Genomic DNA, 17,813 nt, shown 5'->3' on the forward strand with positions numbered 1-17,813 from the left:
AGAGACATGACATCAGGTGCGTCCTCCATTCTCAAACAAGATTAGCTTTAACCCGGTGTGGTGGCACACGCCTCATCCCAGCAGCTTGGGAGGCTGAGGCAGGTGAAGTGCACGTTCAGACGAGCTCAGAAACTTAATCAGGCCCTAAGCAACTTAGCAAGTCCCTGCCTTAATAATAATAATAATAATAATAATAATAATAATAATAATAATAATAAAGGGCTAGGATGTGGCTCAGTGGTTAAGTATCCCTGGGTTCAATCCTTGGTACCAAAAAAAAAAAAAAGATAAAATTAGATTTAACTGTTCATACAGATTAGGGTGGGTCTTCCCATTGTACGATTTAAGAGTTTCAGCTTTCTTTGTAAACACCGCACCGCCAGAAGAAGCCACCTCAGGCAAGGGTGAAGTGGGATTAACAGTGGGCGTGGCTTTACAAGATTTACTTAAGGAATGGACCGCCGCTAGGTCGTAAAGAACTCAACAGGTCGTGAAGTGTCGTGGCGCGGAAGCTTTGCTTCACGGCAGTCCCGGCCAGCGAGCCAGGCTGCATGCTCAGCTTCCGACTTCTTTTCTCCACACGTGTGGTGCTGTTGTAGTTCTGCCCAGTAACTCTTACTGGTAGCGTGGTGCAGCTACATGGAAGAACAGAATGGCAGCGTAGCTGATGGAGTTTGCCGTTGAAGCTGAAGCGACTTCGGGAGGAGTTCTCCAGAACTCCTGAGTCCCGAGTCCGGTAGGGAGGGAGTCAGGGACTTAGCAGGGATGGAGGAGGCCAGTGGTGAAGAGAAGGGGAAAGGATTTATAGGAAGGAAGAAGACAGAGAATGCAAAAGAAGGAAGTGGGCAAAAAGCAGAGGAGATGCGAATGGATTTAACAATTGTAAAGCAAGAAGTCATGGACTGGTCGGATATAGAAGGCAGCTTGTTGAATAGCCAGTGGGTAAAGCAGGAGGTGGAGGATGGACCTGAGGTGAAGGATGAGAAAACTGGCATATTAGAGGTGAAGCAGGAAGTGGATAATAGTAGTTTGGTGGTAAAAGAAGAGAAGGTGGATGAACTAGGGGTAAAGGAAGAGAAGGTGAAGGTGAAGGAAGAAGTAATGGACTGGCCAGAAGTGAAGGAAGAGAAGGAGGATTACTTGGAGATAAAACAGGAGGTATTTGTTGGTCAGGATATAAAAGAGGAGGAGATGATGGATGGAGCCTGTGTAAAAGAAGAGAAAGATTTCATGAAGAAAGAAATGGTGGAAGACACAAAAGTGAAAGAAGAGCCTGAGAGCAATCCCCCATTGGGCTGCAAGAGGAAACTGGCCATGTCAAGGTAGGGCAGGGAGAAATTCCCCTGGGTGATTAAAGCTGTGGAGACCTCCGTTTAGTGATGGGAACCACACTAACAGTAGGTGAAATGTGAAAAATAGGCACAAATTTGAGTCCCTGGACCCAGAGTGATGTTGTGCAGAAAGGGTTAGAGACGGGAAGGGTATTTTGAGATAACAAATTCAGTGAAAATATGTGAAGTGGTAATGATTAATGGTCAAGTTAGGAACTGAAAATTCTGAAAACCAGAAGACTCTTTGGAATCAGTATCTGACTAACTTTTATATACTTCAGACCCAGTAGTCTTTTGAAACAGGATATAGATGAGAGAAAGTCTTATAAAACCAACATTGACAAAGTGGGTTGAATTAAAATTTAACAAAAATGCTCTTGAAGTCAAATGTGAAACTTGTGTATGGGTACTTTGAATATTGCTTTTGTTTTTAGTGTGTAATCATGTGACAACATAGAAAATCAAGTTGTGGTCAGATTCTTGAGACTATTACTATCTAGAACATGGGTGAATCGTACAGAAGTAACAGTAATTTGATTATCAGTATTCCAAGATCCTAGAAGGATCTTGAGGACAGATGATGGGTAATAGTATTTCTAGATAATTTTGATGCTCATTCTCAGGTGTAGAGCTGTGAGAAAAATAAATTACTAATACTCTCTTTAAATATGGCTGGCTTTTATACTATTTTTTTTTTCTCGTGTGTATACTTTTAAAATATCAGCATAGCTCAGACTTCTAGATACAGTCACACAGTTTTTACCAGATTACCCAGAATACAAATCACAGATCACAGCGAATGATCTCATTTCCTGATAAAAGTACAGAAAAAATGTCTGATTTAAAAAAATTAATGTTTTCTTAGCAATAACATTTACTACATTGTAAATGTAGTCATTTGGAGAGGATTTCATAGAGAAATTTCAGTAATTGACAGCTGTTGAATATTTTATCAAACTTGCTTGCACGTACTTTATTTACTGTGACTACCTACCTAAATTGTGACAAGTCATTGAATCAGCAAAATTTATAAATAGATAAGTAGAATTAATTTTTGATAATGTTATATGTGGGCTTTTGTAGGTGTGAAACTTGTGGTACAGAAGAAGCAAAGTACAGATGTCCACGTTGTATGCGATACTCCTGCAGGTATATGTGTGTATATATATATAACTTCTTACCTTATTACCTGTATCTGTACGCTTCTCCAAAATATAAGTTTTTGTTTCTTTGTTTCTTCAGTTTGCCCTGTGTAAAGAAACACAAAGCAGAACTGACCTGTAATGGAGTTCGAAATAAAACTGCTTTTGTTTCAATACAACAGTTTACTGAAATGAATCTCCTAAGTGGTAAGCCATCTTATACATAGTTCCTGGATATTATTATGTGTTCCTGGATATTGGTGTATGTCACTTGTTTATTTTTCTATCCTGAAATTTTTAGATTACCGATTCTTAGAAGATGTGGCAAGAACAGCAGACCATATTTCTAGAGATGTTTTCTTGAAAAGACCAATAAGCAATAAACATGTAAGTATTCTTCTAACTCCTTATAGGAGTTAACTTAACAATTCCTTCCAATCAATAAAGATCTGCATCAGGAACAAAGTTGGTGTGTTTGGGAATTGGCAGAGTGACTAAATCATAATGAGGAAGAGAATGTTGAACATGAGGTTAGAGAATGGGGTAAAGGTTCCCAAGTGAATTCAAAATAAAAAATAGAAACCATAGAAGGGTTTTGAACATGTTTACTTTTTGAAAGATCATTCGTGCTGCTATGTGCACTTAAGGGTTAAGAGTGGGAGAATGGAAGCAGGGAGACCATTTATAAAGTTATGTGGTATCCACATGAGAGATGATGGTGGCTTGGGTCATGATGTTAGAATTAATTAGTAGGTGATTAGACTCTAGTTTTGATTGAAGAGCTGGAGAGGTTTTGCTGTTCAAACACACTTAATTTTCATGCTCGCATCCCTTTTTCATTCCTTAAGCACGATACAAAACTAAGGCTTTCATATTTGAAATATTTTGCAACTGGTATCTCAGAAATTTTTTGATATTTTGTTTAAGTTACAGACTTATGTTCAGTTTTTAGAGGCCATTTTAATATTGAAGTTGCAAAATTTAAATACCCTTTTATTTGTTTTTATTTTTATGTGGTGCTGGGGTTAAAAACCTCATTTTATTGGTATTATAGGTATACATAATACATTACACATGTCATAAATAAAATTAACATGCATCAACTCATTTTTCCTCAAGCTTAATTAAGCATAATTAAAATTCTACTTAAAGAGAAATTACTTTTTATTGTAAAATACAGCATGCATGTAAAAATGTTAATAAAATGGAAATATAGTATAATGGTTAATTATATCATGAATACCTATATAATTACTACCTAGATCTAGAATTAGAACATTATCAGCTTCACAGAAATTCCCTGCCACCCTCTTATGCCTTACCCTGATCTGTTGTCTTTTCTGCATAGTTTCTGTCTTGTTACAGTACCATAGTTTATCCATTCTCTTGTTCTTGACTTTGGGTAGTCTGTAATAACCAAAAAAAAAAAAAAAAAACTACTTTTAATATTTTTATGTGTTGTGTTTATGCATTGTGGTATGGTAGAAACAGTGCGACTCTTCACACTTCTGATGTGCTTTGTGTATGCACATGTTTTTGTAGAGTTTATACTTGAGAGTAGAATTGTTTTGCTGTAATTCATATCTTCAGTTTAACTAGATGTAATTGGAACTTTTTTTAAAGTAGTTATACCAGTTTTAATTTCCACCAGGTATTTGTAAATATACCTGTTGTCTCTAATACTTACTTGATTTGGTCAGACTTTTAAAATTTTTGTCAATCTTTTGGCTGTGTATGATCTCTATTGTGTTTTTACATTTGTAATTCACTGATTTCTGTTGAGATGTAAACACCTTTTTGGACATGTGGATTTCCTCTTTTGTGTAGTGACTATTCAAGTCTTGTTGATTTTTTTCGTTGTTTTACTTTCTTTTTCTTACTGGTTTATAAGAATTGTTTGTATTTCTTAGATGCTAATCAATAATTGATTGTTATAAATACCATTAATTTTATGGCTTATCTTTTCATTTGATAGTGTCCCTTGTGTGTGCCATAGTGGCCATTGAACCCAGGGAGCTCTACCACTGAGCTACATCTCCTTCTCTTCACAGCCCCCTGAGTAGCTGGAATTCCAGACATGTGCTACTGTGCCCATTTTTATTTTTTATTTTGAGACAGAATCTGGCCAAGTTGTCCAGGCCAGCTTTGAACTTGGGACTTTCCTGCTTCAACCTTCCAAGTAGCTGGGATTACAGGCTTTTGCCACCATGCCCCACTATAGTGTCTTAATGTAGTCAAATTTTACCACGTTTCCTTTATAGTTAATAGTTTTACATGTTCTAGAAAGAAAACCTTTCGGTTATGAAGATATTATCCCATGATTTTCTGAAAGCTTTATCATATTGCATTTCACAGTTTTGTCTTTAAACTACCTGGAATTGATTTTTAGCATCATGTAAAGTGAAGTCCTATTTAGCTTTTATATATGGGTAATCCAGTTTGCCTAGCACCATTTACTGGAAAGTTCATCCTGTCTCTACTGCTTTACAGGACCAAATTTGTCACATCAGGCATCCATATATTGCTAGGGTCATTTTCTGGTCTGTCTATCCATCCTGTTGATGCTTGTCTATCCTGCACAAATATTATAAACTCTCTAATTATTGCAGTGGGTTTTTAATCTGTTAAAGTAATTTTTAAATTGATACACAATTATTATTCATATTTATGGGGTAAGGTAATTAATGTACCCATTGTCTCAAACATTTATTATTCCTTTATGTTGGGGCTACTAGAAATTTTTCTTCTAGTTATTTTGAAATCTAAATAAATTATTGTTAATTATTACAATTCTATACCAATATTAAATAACAGCCTATTAATTCCACAGCCCCCCCCTCCCCCCGCTTTCCTTCTTGAGAATTTTTTTTGAGTTGTATTTATTTCAGAGATCAGTTTGGAAGATTTAACTTCTTTACAACATTGAATCCTTAAACGTTTGCTTTTGTTGCTGTGTCTGCATAGAGTCTTCTTTAATATACCTATATATAGATAATTTTTTCACTAGAGAACTAATACATTTTTTGTTAAATTTATTGCTGGTTATTTTATTGTTTATCTATTTGCAGTGCTAGGGATTGAATCTACTATTTGCAGTGCTAGGGATTGAATCTAGGGCCACTGCTTGCAAGGCAAGCACTCTACTATTGAGCTACATCCTCAGCCCTTTTGGTGCTATTTTAAACAGGATTTTTAATTTTTTATTTTCTCTTGACCAGTACATAGAAATGAGATTTTTTTGTTGTTTATTTTATATTGAACAACAGTATTAAAATTCAGTAAATTATTTACATATTCTTTGAAATTTTTTCTATAAACAATTCATCACAGTTTTTTTTTTTTTCTCCTAATCTGTCTCTCTTTCTTGCCTTATTGGAATATCTAAGACTTCCAATTCAACTTAAATACTAGTGATGATAGGAAATATCTATGTTGAAAGTCCTCTGGGGGTAGGGATGTGGCTCAAGCGGTAGCGCGCTTGCCTGGCATGCGTGCGGCCCGGGTTCGATCCTCAGCACCACATACAAAAAAAAACAAAGATGTTGTGTCCGCCGATAACTAAAAAATAAATACTAAAATTCTCTCTCTCTCTCTCTCCCTCTCTCACTCTCTCTTTAAAAAAAAGAAAAAAAAAAAAGAAAGAAAGTCCTCTTAGACTACCTCAGGGTTTGATGATTTGTGAGAAAGTTTCATAGGAATCAACATATAGTTGTACTTCCACCTAAAATGTATTGTGGTGAAAGTTAGCTTGGATTGTTCTTACTTTGTTCTTAGATGCACTGACTGATATTGGAATTATTTCTTCCCTGGGAATTTGATAAAAATTATTATCAAAAACTCCATCATGGAGTTTGGACCATGAGATATATTCTTTCCTATTTTATGGGACTGTTCACGTTCTGTGTTTGTTGTTGTTGTTTTTTAATTACATCTGTACTGAAGAAGTAGAGATTTTTTTTTCTTGTCATTATTCCCTAAACATTATCTCTTAACAAATATTTGCTTTGTATTAGGTAATTATAAGTAGCCTAGCAATGATTTTAAGTAGATAGACGAAATTGCAGAGGTTATAAACAGATACTATGCCATTTATATAAGGGATTTAAGCATCCTCATATTTTGGTGTTCATAAGAGTTCTAGAACCAGTTTTCCACAGATACTGAAGGACAAGTGTATGTCCTTTTTAGGTCGGAATTGCAGAGGTTATAAACAGATACTATGCCATTTATATAAGGGATTTAAGCATCCTCATATTTTGGTGTTCATAAGAGTTCTAGAACCAGTTTTCCACAGATACTGAAGGACAAGTGTATGTCCTTTTTAGGTCAAGTTTGTTAAGTATGTTGTTCCGATTCCTTATAACCTTGATTTTTTTTTCTTTTTTTATCTGCTTCTATTTGATTTCTGAGAGTTATGTTATCATGTCCCAGTAAGTAAAGCCAAACAATCAATTTGTAGTTTCCCTTTGTTGTTCAGTTAGTTTTGCTCATATACTTTAAGACTAAAATATTAAATGCATCAGGAATTATTTCTTGGTGTAGTTAACCATTGGCATTTTGAGTTATCCTTCTTTGTAGATTTTTGTCTACTTTGTTCAATATTAATAAAACTTTATTAGTTCTTTGCCAGTATTTGCATGGTGGAGTTTTCTTCCTTGCTATTACTTTCTACCTTTTTCTACTTTTATTTTTGAATAGGTCTTTTGTTAAGTTCGTACCATAAGTCATGTTCCAGTTTTTAGCTGATCTGCCTATGTGTAACATTTAACTGAACCATTGTGTTCATTTTAATAAAATTGGTTACATATTATGCCTTAATTTGTCACTTTATTTGTGCTGTTTGTCCCATTTGTTTTATATTGCCTTTGGACTGATTGAATTTTGATTTTTTGTTTTGTTTTTTGTCTTTTTAGGCCATATGATTTCTGTCAAAACTACTTCATTCTTTTTTTAAAAAATAGCTTTTTTTTTTTTTAAGTTAGTGTGTGCATTACAGGAAATAGAACAACATAAGCAAAGAATAAAGTCATCTAGTCACAAGCAGCTTAGTTGGACATGTCCTTCTAGGACCTGCATATATATATATATATATATGTATGCAACATTTCATTTTGTGTAATTGAGATCATAGTGTGTTCGTGCTTTCCTGCACATCATGAATATTCACCAATTCAAATTCCAAAGCTACATGAGTATTTTTGATAACCTAGAGCACACTATAGCAACTCAATCTGTTAGGAAAAAATTTAATCTTGTTTTTCCTGGGGACAAAAATTTTACTAAAGCCAGAAATGAAAACAGGCTTCTAGATAGACATATTGGCAGAGTTACAACTAAAATAATGCATTCCCTTAAAATTTAAAAACGAGACATAAAGCAACAGATACCAAATATAATGTTTCTAAGAGAGTTCATTATCAGGTTTCTACTACTAAAATAGTAGCAGGAAATCATCTTCCAAGTGAATTAAAAGTATTTCTACAATACAGTTTGAAAATGCACACACATCAGTAGTAGCTCACATCAAAATGTAAATCTTTGAACACTTGCTCCCATTTTTACCTGTGTGCTTCCTTCTGCCCCTCTGTTGCCAGCCTGATAAACAAGTTCTGATACTCACTGCCCAGAGTTAAAACAATTTCATGTCTAAGATGCATCTATCCTATCAGTTATGCCAAAAAGATATTTACAAGTTGTCTAATTCACTAGCTCCTTTTTTTAATAATACACTGTCAACCTCAGGACATCTAGAAAACTTAGATGTTATGAAATAAAGTATTAACTTTGTGCACAATAAGCATAAGTTCTTTACCAAAAATGCATGTATAAATCTGTGGTTATAATCTATAGCCATAGATTCTTACAGAAATGGAGATGCTGGCTAAGAGCCCTTCCCCTCACCATTCCAGTGACTAAAGAACTACTTCACTCTTGGTCCTGCAGTACTTGTTCCTGCAGCAAAATAGAGGGCATACACAGCATAAACAAATGGGCCAGGCTATATTCCAATAAAACTTTATATGTGAAAATTGGCAGCAGGCTGGATTGGGGTCAGGGCACCATTTAGCCCTGCACTGGCTTGTTTTATTGTTTTCAGGTATCTGAATTATCTTTTTTTTTTTTTTAAATCCCTATGTAGTAATTACTATTTTATCAGTCAGTGTTTATTTTGTGCTATCTTCATGTTTTCCATTTTCTTTTGTCTTTATTCTTTCTATCATCATTTGACCTGTTCCAGTCAAATAATACAAGTCTCTTAGGATGGTCTGGGGGTAGACTTGTTTTCTGTTCACCTGTATCCATATTATTTTGACATTTTGCCTAATTTGAGTAGAGATTCTTAGTAGATGATTTGCTTTTAATTCTGACCTTGCTGAGAAGGATATTGAAAAGAGAAACCTATATTTGCTAGAATTAATGAAGGAAACAATCAGATTTACTGAAGTGTCTTCATTGCTTTTCTTAATTCACTGAGTTTTCACTTTTCATTATATATTGGTCCATTTCCTGGTTTTTGTTAGCTCTTAAATGCTTTTAAGGTGATTTTTTTAATATACTTATTTACATAGATGTATTTCTCTTATTATCTGATATTCTTAGATGTTTTCAATGGGAAAGTTTGTCCTTATAATATCACATTACTAAAGCCGTGGTTGCCTAAGTTATAAACTTATACATAATTTCTTAAGTCATTTTATTGCTTTGCCAGTAATAGCTGATTCTTCCTTTCCATGTTTCCCTTGGCTTATGACTTGATTATCTAACTTTACATTGCAAATTCTAGATCCCCATTCACTTAGCCAAAAATTTATATTTTGTCTTTTCTTTGAATGATCTTTTGTCTTTTTTGACTTAATAGAGACATGATAATATTACTATCTTTGCAACTCTCCAAAATTGCGTAGCTGTGCTTAACCAACCCAGGTAATCCATGGAGTAACACATGTTAGAGCCAGATGTTTTCATATTGCCATTTGGTACTGCCCACAACAGTGGCTACTTTAACTAGGCCTTATGCTAGGCAGTGCCTTGATTTCTCCCTTGAGTGTGCTACCTGTCTAGTAAACAAAATCAGGTGTATTCAACTAACTATGGTGCAAAACCATCAGTGAAAGAAAAAGCTATAGGCGGGGATATAGTTCAATGGTAGAGCACCTGCCTAGCACACATGAGACCCTGGGTTTAATCTCCAGCACTGCAAAACAATAAAAATCTCTGAAATTCTTCCTTTGGCTTATAGAATATATATGTTTGAATACAGGTTCTGCTACTTTGAGATAGTTGCATGAGGTTGGAATCTCATTAATTCTTAACTGCTAAAATGAGGGTCATAATAGTACCTATCTCTTAGTGGTTGTAGAGATTTTGTTTAACATCTTTCCATGAAACATGATAATTATTCAGTAAAACTGAACCATTGAACATATTATTTATAAAATGTAAAGCATTGTAAAATTAATTTTATCTATTTGGTTTTGATTGTTAGATGTGCTTTTTGAAAAATCGTGCTCGAAAGCAAGGTATTGACTTAAAACTTCTACCCACTGGATTCACCAAGAGGAAAGAGAATTCAACAATTTTTGATAAGAAGTAAGTTTCTTACTCTTAGTATATCAGTATTTGATTTCATCAGGAGCATTTTTAAGATTTGGTTTGCTGTTGAGCCTTGCTACGTAAGTGTGATCTGTAAACTGTTTTTGGATTTCAAAATAACGATGATCATTGCATGTCAGGTGACTAACAGAATTTGGGCATGTGATATGTATGTTTTCTTTATCCTCTGAAAAGTTTATCAGATATTAATGTGTTTAACAAAAGTTATCTACCAAGTATCTTGTTAAATATGCTTGAGATTTAATTTTAGTAGGTCTGACTTGGAGTTTAATATTGTGTATTTCTAACAGTCTCACCAGGGATCCTGCTAATTTGAGCAGTGCCCTCAAACATCTCATACATTAGAAATAAACTCTTTTCTTTAAGACCTAAGGTATCATCAGAGTATTTCAGGGGCTTCAAGTACAAAGTGGTAAATCAGCAAAAGTGCTGTACTGTTTTAATCAAAGCAACCTAGCTTTTGTCATTGTTTCTACACTGGAATTCCAAGTAAGATTTCACTTAAAAGCAAGATATGGGGCCAGGTACAGTGGCGCACACCTGTAATTCCAGCATTTCAGGAAGCTGAGACAGGAGGATCTTGACTTCAAAGTCAGTCTCAGCAACTTAGCGAAGCACTTAACAACTCAGCGAGACCCTACCTCTAATAAAATATTAAGAAAAAGGGCTGGGGATGTGGCTCAGGGGTTTAGCATCCCTGGGTTACCATCTCCAGAACCAAAAAAAAAGCCAGCTGTGGGGAAGAAGACTTTGGAAACATTTAACAGTGAATCTTTCTGTAAGATAATACCACAAGGATTAGTTTGCTGCTCTTTGAGTGTTGGGTCAAAAAGGCCCCAAGAGTACAGAGAATAGAATTCTAAAGTAGAGTCAGTACATTCCATGTCTTCAGATGCAACTTACTACAGATTGGAAATATTAAGTAGCGGGGGCTGCATCTGCACTGAACATATACAGACTTTTTTTTTTTCCTTATCATTATTCCCTAACAGTAAGTATAACAATTACTCACATAGCATTTGCTATATGGAAATACTACACTGATTTGTATAAGCATGCACAGATTTTGGTATCTGAGAGGGATCTTGGAACCAGTTCCTTGTGTATACCAAGAGAAGATTGAACTGTAACTAGCCAACTAAATTATTGGATAATACCTTTCAGAAGTCAGCGTTCTGGATATAATAATAAAAAAAAAAACCTTTGACTTGAACTTCATAGTAATTGTGGGGTTTTGAACAAATCTCTTTCTCTGAGTCTTGTTTTTATTTGTATTTGTGTGTGTTTAAGTTTTGTTTTGAGATAGTGGCTCACTATGTTGTTGCCCATACTGGTCTAGAACTCCTAGGCTCAAGTGATCCTCCCATCTCAGCTTCTCCAGTGGCTGGGTCTGTAGGTGTATGCCACTGCACCCCCTGAGCTTCATCTTTACAATGTAGGAAATTGAACTCTAAGGTTGTTTTCCAGTTAACTATTCCACAAATTGAAAAAAAAAAAAAATAGGGCTATCAGAATTATTATTCTAGTAAGACTTTTTTCAAAAGATAATATATATTGTGATGATGTTATCTGTTTATTGTATATGTTGCAAGACATAAATATTTGTATGAGTGATTTTCTTTTTTCCTGGTTGTTTTCCAAAAGTAAAGTAATTCTTTGTACTTATCAAGTATGAGGTGATTCTTTTGTACATTTTGAAACATGTATTTAGAAATTGACATTCTGTTGGAAATTTATTTAACTAAATATAAATGTGTTGTTTTATGAAGGAAACAATTCAGAATGATTGTCATCCAAGATTAGTTTTCAGTATTAAAAAGCAAGTATAACATTGTCAAGTATAATATTGTCATATTTGTACATACATGTGTGTGTAAAAAGTATTTTCCAAGAATATTACTCTCAGTCAGTATATTTCCTGAATTTAGTAACCAGATTTATATTTTGGAACACCCTAGGTCTCTAAAATGATAAACCCAAACTGTTCTTGCATTAGCTGTTTGCTCATAAATTTTCAAAGATTTGGGGTTGCTGTTATATATTTTCAGTATTTTTCTTTGAGGACATTAGCACCTGATGCATAATATACTTTAAGGTTAGGTTCTTAGCTTATTTCCATCTAGAAAAGGGAATCTTATATGGTTGTGGCCTTTTAGTATATTAATGGATTTGGAGAGTAACTTGTATGTACGAAGGAATCAGCATATAGTAGCTACTATAAAAATAATACATCTGCATTATAAGATAATTTAAAGGAAAAATAGCACCTATAATCATACTCTCCAGATATAACCACTGATATTTCCTTCTCATCATATTTTCTACTTTCTTCAATTAATAAAGTAAAATATAGTGCAAAATACTTAAATAAATAAAAGTATTAAAGAATGACATAACTTTACCCTGATTAAATATTAATTTTTTGTGAATAAATGCATACACTTTTTTCCTGTAGCTAGTTTTTTTTTCCCACTTAACAGTGTTATAGAGTGGTATTCCACCTATGATCATCCTAATTTATTTAATTATTCTCATATTCCCGAACATTTAGCTGATGTCTAGTTTCTATTACACATAATCCTGTAATAAACATACTTAAACAAATTGCTTTGTGTTACTCAATGTGTTTATCAGCATTCTAACCTCTACTCCTTAGATGTTGATAGCACAAATACACCCACACCTTTGTTGTGACAACAGAATGTCACTAGACATTGCCTCATGTTCCCTGGAGCTGACAAAAATCACTCTTTGAAAACCATTGATTTAGGTGAATACAGAAGACATATTGATTGAAATGATAGTCTTTTCTTGGGCTAGATAATTAATACTATCAGTGTATGACAGAATTAGGATTGCAGAAAATGTTGATTGCTAAAAGGAAGTGTATAATAAATGTATAAGGTAACTTTTCCCCTTTAAGGAAGAATTTAAAAAGACATTGAGGGGCTGGGGATGTGGCTCAAGAGGTAGCACGCTCACCTGGCATGCGTGCGGCCCGGGTTCGATCCTTAGCACCACATACAAACAAAGATGTTGTTTTCGCCAAAAACTAAAAAATAAATATTAAAAAATTCTCTCTCTCTCCTTCTCTCTCTCTCTCTCTCTCTCTCTCTCTCTCTCTCTCTCTCTCACTCTGTCTTTTAAAAAAAAAAAGACATTGAGAAGGACCTTGCTTAAGATATCTGTGTTTATCATTTATTCATCTGAAAATGACTACAGTTTTAAATGATTGCAGTGATATTTGCTGGAAAGGAGGAAGAACAGAATGCTAAATCTTTTCCAAGAATTCTGTTCAGCTCCCATACCCTCAGTATTCTGTTCTAAGAGGTAGTTTTTAATTCTTTTTTTCAACTTTGAAAAATGGTTAAGGCTTTGACGGGATTCATATTGCTTCTACCATATGATACATGTTAGGTGACCTATGTAAGATCTAATTTACTTGCTTATTGAAAGGATTAAAGTAGTACCTGACACATAGTAAATAATAAATAATGACTGTTAAAGACCTACATTCTCCTATCTGAAGTTCTTGATCCTTTTGTTACATTCACCCCTCAAAGAGTACTTATGCATTAATAAGAAGAAAGACTTATAGCTAATTAGAAAAAGAGACAAAGGATCAGAATAGGTAATCCCAGAAAGAATTTATATGCACATTTCTCTATCTCTTTTCTCTTTCTTTCTCGCTCTCTCTCCTCCTCTTTCTCTCTTTCTCTCTCAAACACACACACACACACACAATATACAATACAATTTTCCCTTAGTATGCATGAGATATTGGTTCCAGGACCTTAAGACCCAAATCAGTGGATACTCAAAGACTCATACATAAAATGGCATAGTATTTGCAAATAAACTTCTTCCCTCTACTTTAAATCATCTTTAGATTACTTATAGCACCTAATAGAATATAAATATTACATAACTAGTTGTTACATTGTATTGTTTATTTAAATAATAACAAAATCTGTACATATTAGTATAGATTCTTGGTGGGGGTTTTGTTGTTGGATATTTTTAATCAGAGCCTGGTTGAGCTTGTAGATATGGATTTCTTAGGGAAGACTGACTGTATGTGGGTGATAATTTTATGATAGCTACTATAATGAAGATGTGGGTAAACCAGGCCCTTTTCCTCTTCTACTGTTCTCAAGGTATAAATCGGTACAGTCAAATTTCACAGAAATAGATGTACATGTGGATCTACTGAGGCATTTTTTTAAAAAATGTAAAAACTGGCAATAATCTAAAGTATCTTTCAGTGTGGGGTGAGTTAAAGAAGTGATAATATCTTCATGCAGTGGAATTCCTTGCAGACATTAAACAAAAATCAGAATTAGGTATAAAAGTATTGCAAGAAATGATAATCATGATGTTTATTGAAAAAAAAAATGTGTGAGTTTATCTAGCTTGTCTGGAAGATATGAAGCTCCCTTTATAACAGTAGTTCTTTGGTCCTGAACCTCTTTGAGAATCAGCTTAAACTTAAGAGTTCTGTTACCAGAAAGATGTCCATAAAGTATTTGTTAAATAATTTTAGGTGAGCCCATGTAAGAATAGCTACAGCTAGATGGTGTAATCCCTGTGACTTAAAAAGCTGAGGAAGGAGGATCTCAAGTTTGAGACCAGCCTGGGCAATTTTGTGGGACTCTGTCTTTAAAATTAAAAAATAAATAAAAAAGAGCTGTAGATGCAGCTTAGTGTTAGAGGATTCCTGGTTTCCATTTTCAGTATCCCACGGAGGGAAGGAAGGGAGGAAAGAAAGGAAAGCTGCATACACTTAGTACATTGCTTCGTCCTCTACAGTAATGGAGTTTGGATTAAAGCTGGTTACCTGTACTGAGGACCATGTAGAAATATCTCCTTGAATCCTTTGGGCATTACATATTAATTCTGCACACAGTGTGCTAAGTAAATGTAATCATATGTAACTATGGGAGAAGTGTCTCTGGTCTGTTTCTTCTGATCAGCTGTTATTTTTCTTTGGAATAAAAAAAAATACTGTAGTTTCAGATTTCAGTTCTGCTGTTTACTAGATTTTGACCTTGACTCTTCATTACCTCCTTTTCCTTGACTTTAAAATGGACATAATTTTAACCTAACCACATTACCAATATTTTTTGTTCACTTTTTTAAAGTTTCAGAGTCATTTTTTCCCTCCTTTCAAATTTCTTTTAGGTCTTATAAAGAATATGTTATCCAATTTTTATCTGAAAATGCCTTTATTTATTCTCTTTTATTTTTTTAATGGAAATGTAGTATACACAAAGTACACAAAACATTAGTGTACTATGGTCAATAAAAAGAACATTAGCAGCACCCTAGAAGTCTTTATAGCCTGTCATGGGAATCTATACCTCCATCTCCTTGTAAAGTTAACTTTTCCCTGACTTCCAACCTGATAGATTGATTTTGTCTTTTTAACTTTTTTTCAGTATTTTATTGTGAAAAGTTTCAGACATAAAGCAAAGTAGAAAAATTTTGTAGTAAATATCCATATGCTTACCACCTAGTTTCTGTCATTAGCATTGTACTACAATTGCTTTATCACATTCTTATCCATCTGTTAACCCATCTTTTTTGGGTACATTTCAAAGTAAAAAGCAAATGTCATACCATTGGTTCCTGGATATTTCAGTATCATTAACTAGAGTTCAATATCTGTTTACATTTTCTTTCCATTTGATGTAGTAAAATTTAAACAGTGAAAGACATAAATCTTAAGTTGTACATTTGCTGAGTTTTGACAAGTACATACACCTTTATAACTCAGTCTCTATGAATATTTAAAGCACTGCCATTACCTTAGGTTTTTCCTGGTTAACTCTTCTCTCTAGAGATAACCTGTTCTAATTTTCTGCCTTGAAGATTTGTTTTGCTTGTTTTAAAGTTTTATATATATATATATATATATATATATATATATGGAGTTATGTAGTTCAGCCTTACTTTTCAATGATAGTTTAGCTGTCCATAATGTATCTTGACACTTATATTAGTAAGTTCATTTTTTTATTTCATTCCCCCTTTTTTTTTCTTTTTAACCACTGTTGAGAATACTGTTGTAGGCATAGTGTTTCTTTAGTCTCTAATAGTTGCTGTGGCATACATCTGTAATCCAGTTACATGAAAGGCTGAAGCAGGACTATCACACATTGGAGACCATCCTGGCAAATTTAGTGAGACCCTGTGTTAAAATAAAATGGAGCAGGGGACGGGGAGGAAGAAGGCACCTTTATGGAAGGTGTCTTAGTCTATTTTTTGTTGGTGTAGCAAAATACCACAGATTGGATACTTTTATTTAAAAGAATGAAGTTTATTTTTTTCTTATGGTGGTCTGGGGACTGGGAAGTTCAAGATCATGGCAGCAGCATCTGCTCATTTGCTCTTGAGGGCCTTAGAACCATGACATGGCAAAAGACATGACATGGAAAGACAGAGGAAGCATGGTAGAGCAGATCTCTTTTCCTCTTCTTATAAAGCCACTATTACCATGGGGAGCCCTACCCTCCTGACCTCCTCTATTCCTAATTACTTTCCAAAGTCCTGACCTCCAAACACCATCAACACATGCGTTTGGTGGGTAAGTTTTCAACACGTGAACTTTTGGAGGACACATTCATATGAGAAAAATTGGGTGAAGGGGTCAGGATGGTAATTGTATATGGATAACATGTAGCATGTTGTATAAGTTCCTCATTTTATTTTCCTGCCTGTTTTGGTCAGAGATCAAGTGCAGAGGGAATAGGCTTTAACTTGTCAATTGGAGGAATGAATTGGACTGAGGGATCCCACCTCACTAGTACAGGTTGAATATTCTTACTTGAAATGCTTGAGAATCAAAATGTTTCAGGTTTGGGTTTTTTGGATTTGGGCATATTTGTGTAGACTTTTCCTATAATGGCTTCCCTAATTCCAAAATCTGACATCTGAAATGCACTAAAATGACACTCAAAAATTTGAGGCAGGGCATGGTGGGCACACTCCTGTAATCCCAGTGGCTCAGGAAGCTGAGGCAGGAGGATCCAAAGTTCAAAACCAGTCTCAGCAACTTAGCAAGGCCCTGAGCAACTTAGCTAGACCCTGTCTTAAAATTAAAAGGGGGGGCTGGGGTTGTGGCCCAGTGGTTGAGTGCCTCTCGGTTCAATCTCTGATACCCCAAAAACATATACATATACATATATATATGTATATGTATACATACATATACATATATATATGTATATGTATATGTATATATATATTTATTTATTTATTCAGGAGCATTTTAGATTTTACATTAGTAATGCCCAACCTGTATCTTCAGCTTAGCTTCAGACTTGGACTCTTTTGTGTATACGAACCACCTCTTCCCCAAATAGGACCCCAACGTTTGACCTGTTTTTCCCCTACCCCTAGTTTATCTCTACATGATCTTAACTCGCAGGTCTAAGCAACCTAGTCCTTCTGTTAGCTTAAAACTCTTCAGTTCTCAACTTCTTTTGACCCAGGGTTCTTTAGCACACTCTCTGTGCATCTCTCTTGTACTTAGAGAATTAATAGAGGTATGCCCATTATTAAACAACACTCTGAATTAATATTTAAGAGTTCCAGTCCTGTTTTAGAAGCTAGCCACTAGGTGTCCCTCTTGTAAAGAAATAAAAAAATCTCTTATAAATTCAAAAAATTACTTTTTATTCTTTGGATAAAATTATAGCATTCTAATTATATTGCAAAGATATAC

The 17,813-nt window shown here is 34.5% G+C and overlaps 1 protein-coding gene across 1 annotated transcript in view; it reads left to right on the forward strand.

Annotated features, from left to right (window-relative positions):
* Positions 1-530: 530 nt before the first annotated feature.
* Znhit6 (zinc finger HIT-type containing 6) overlaps positions 531-17,813 on the forward strand; it is a 61,596-nt gene continuing 44,313 nt past the window's right edge. The window contains 6 exon segments of the mRNA XM_076863632.1: positions 531-706; positions 709-1,322; positions 2,415-2,480; positions 2,574-2,680; positions 2,775-2,860; positions 9,960-10,063. Coding sequence (XP_076719747.1) covers positions 668-706; positions 709-1,322; positions 2,415-2,480; positions 2,574-2,680; positions 2,775-2,860; positions 9,960-10,063 — 1,016 coding nt within the window. The 5' untranslated portion in view covers positions 531-667.

The sequence above is a fragment of the Callospermophilus lateralis genome, chromosome 7 (genome assembly GCF_048772815.1).
Source record: "Callospermophilus lateralis isolate mCalLat2 chromosome 7, mCalLat2.hap1, whole genome shotgun sequence".
Taxonomy (NCBI): domain Eukaryota; kingdom Metazoa; phylum Chordata; class Mammalia; order Rodentia; family Sciuridae; genus Callospermophilus; species Callospermophilus lateralis.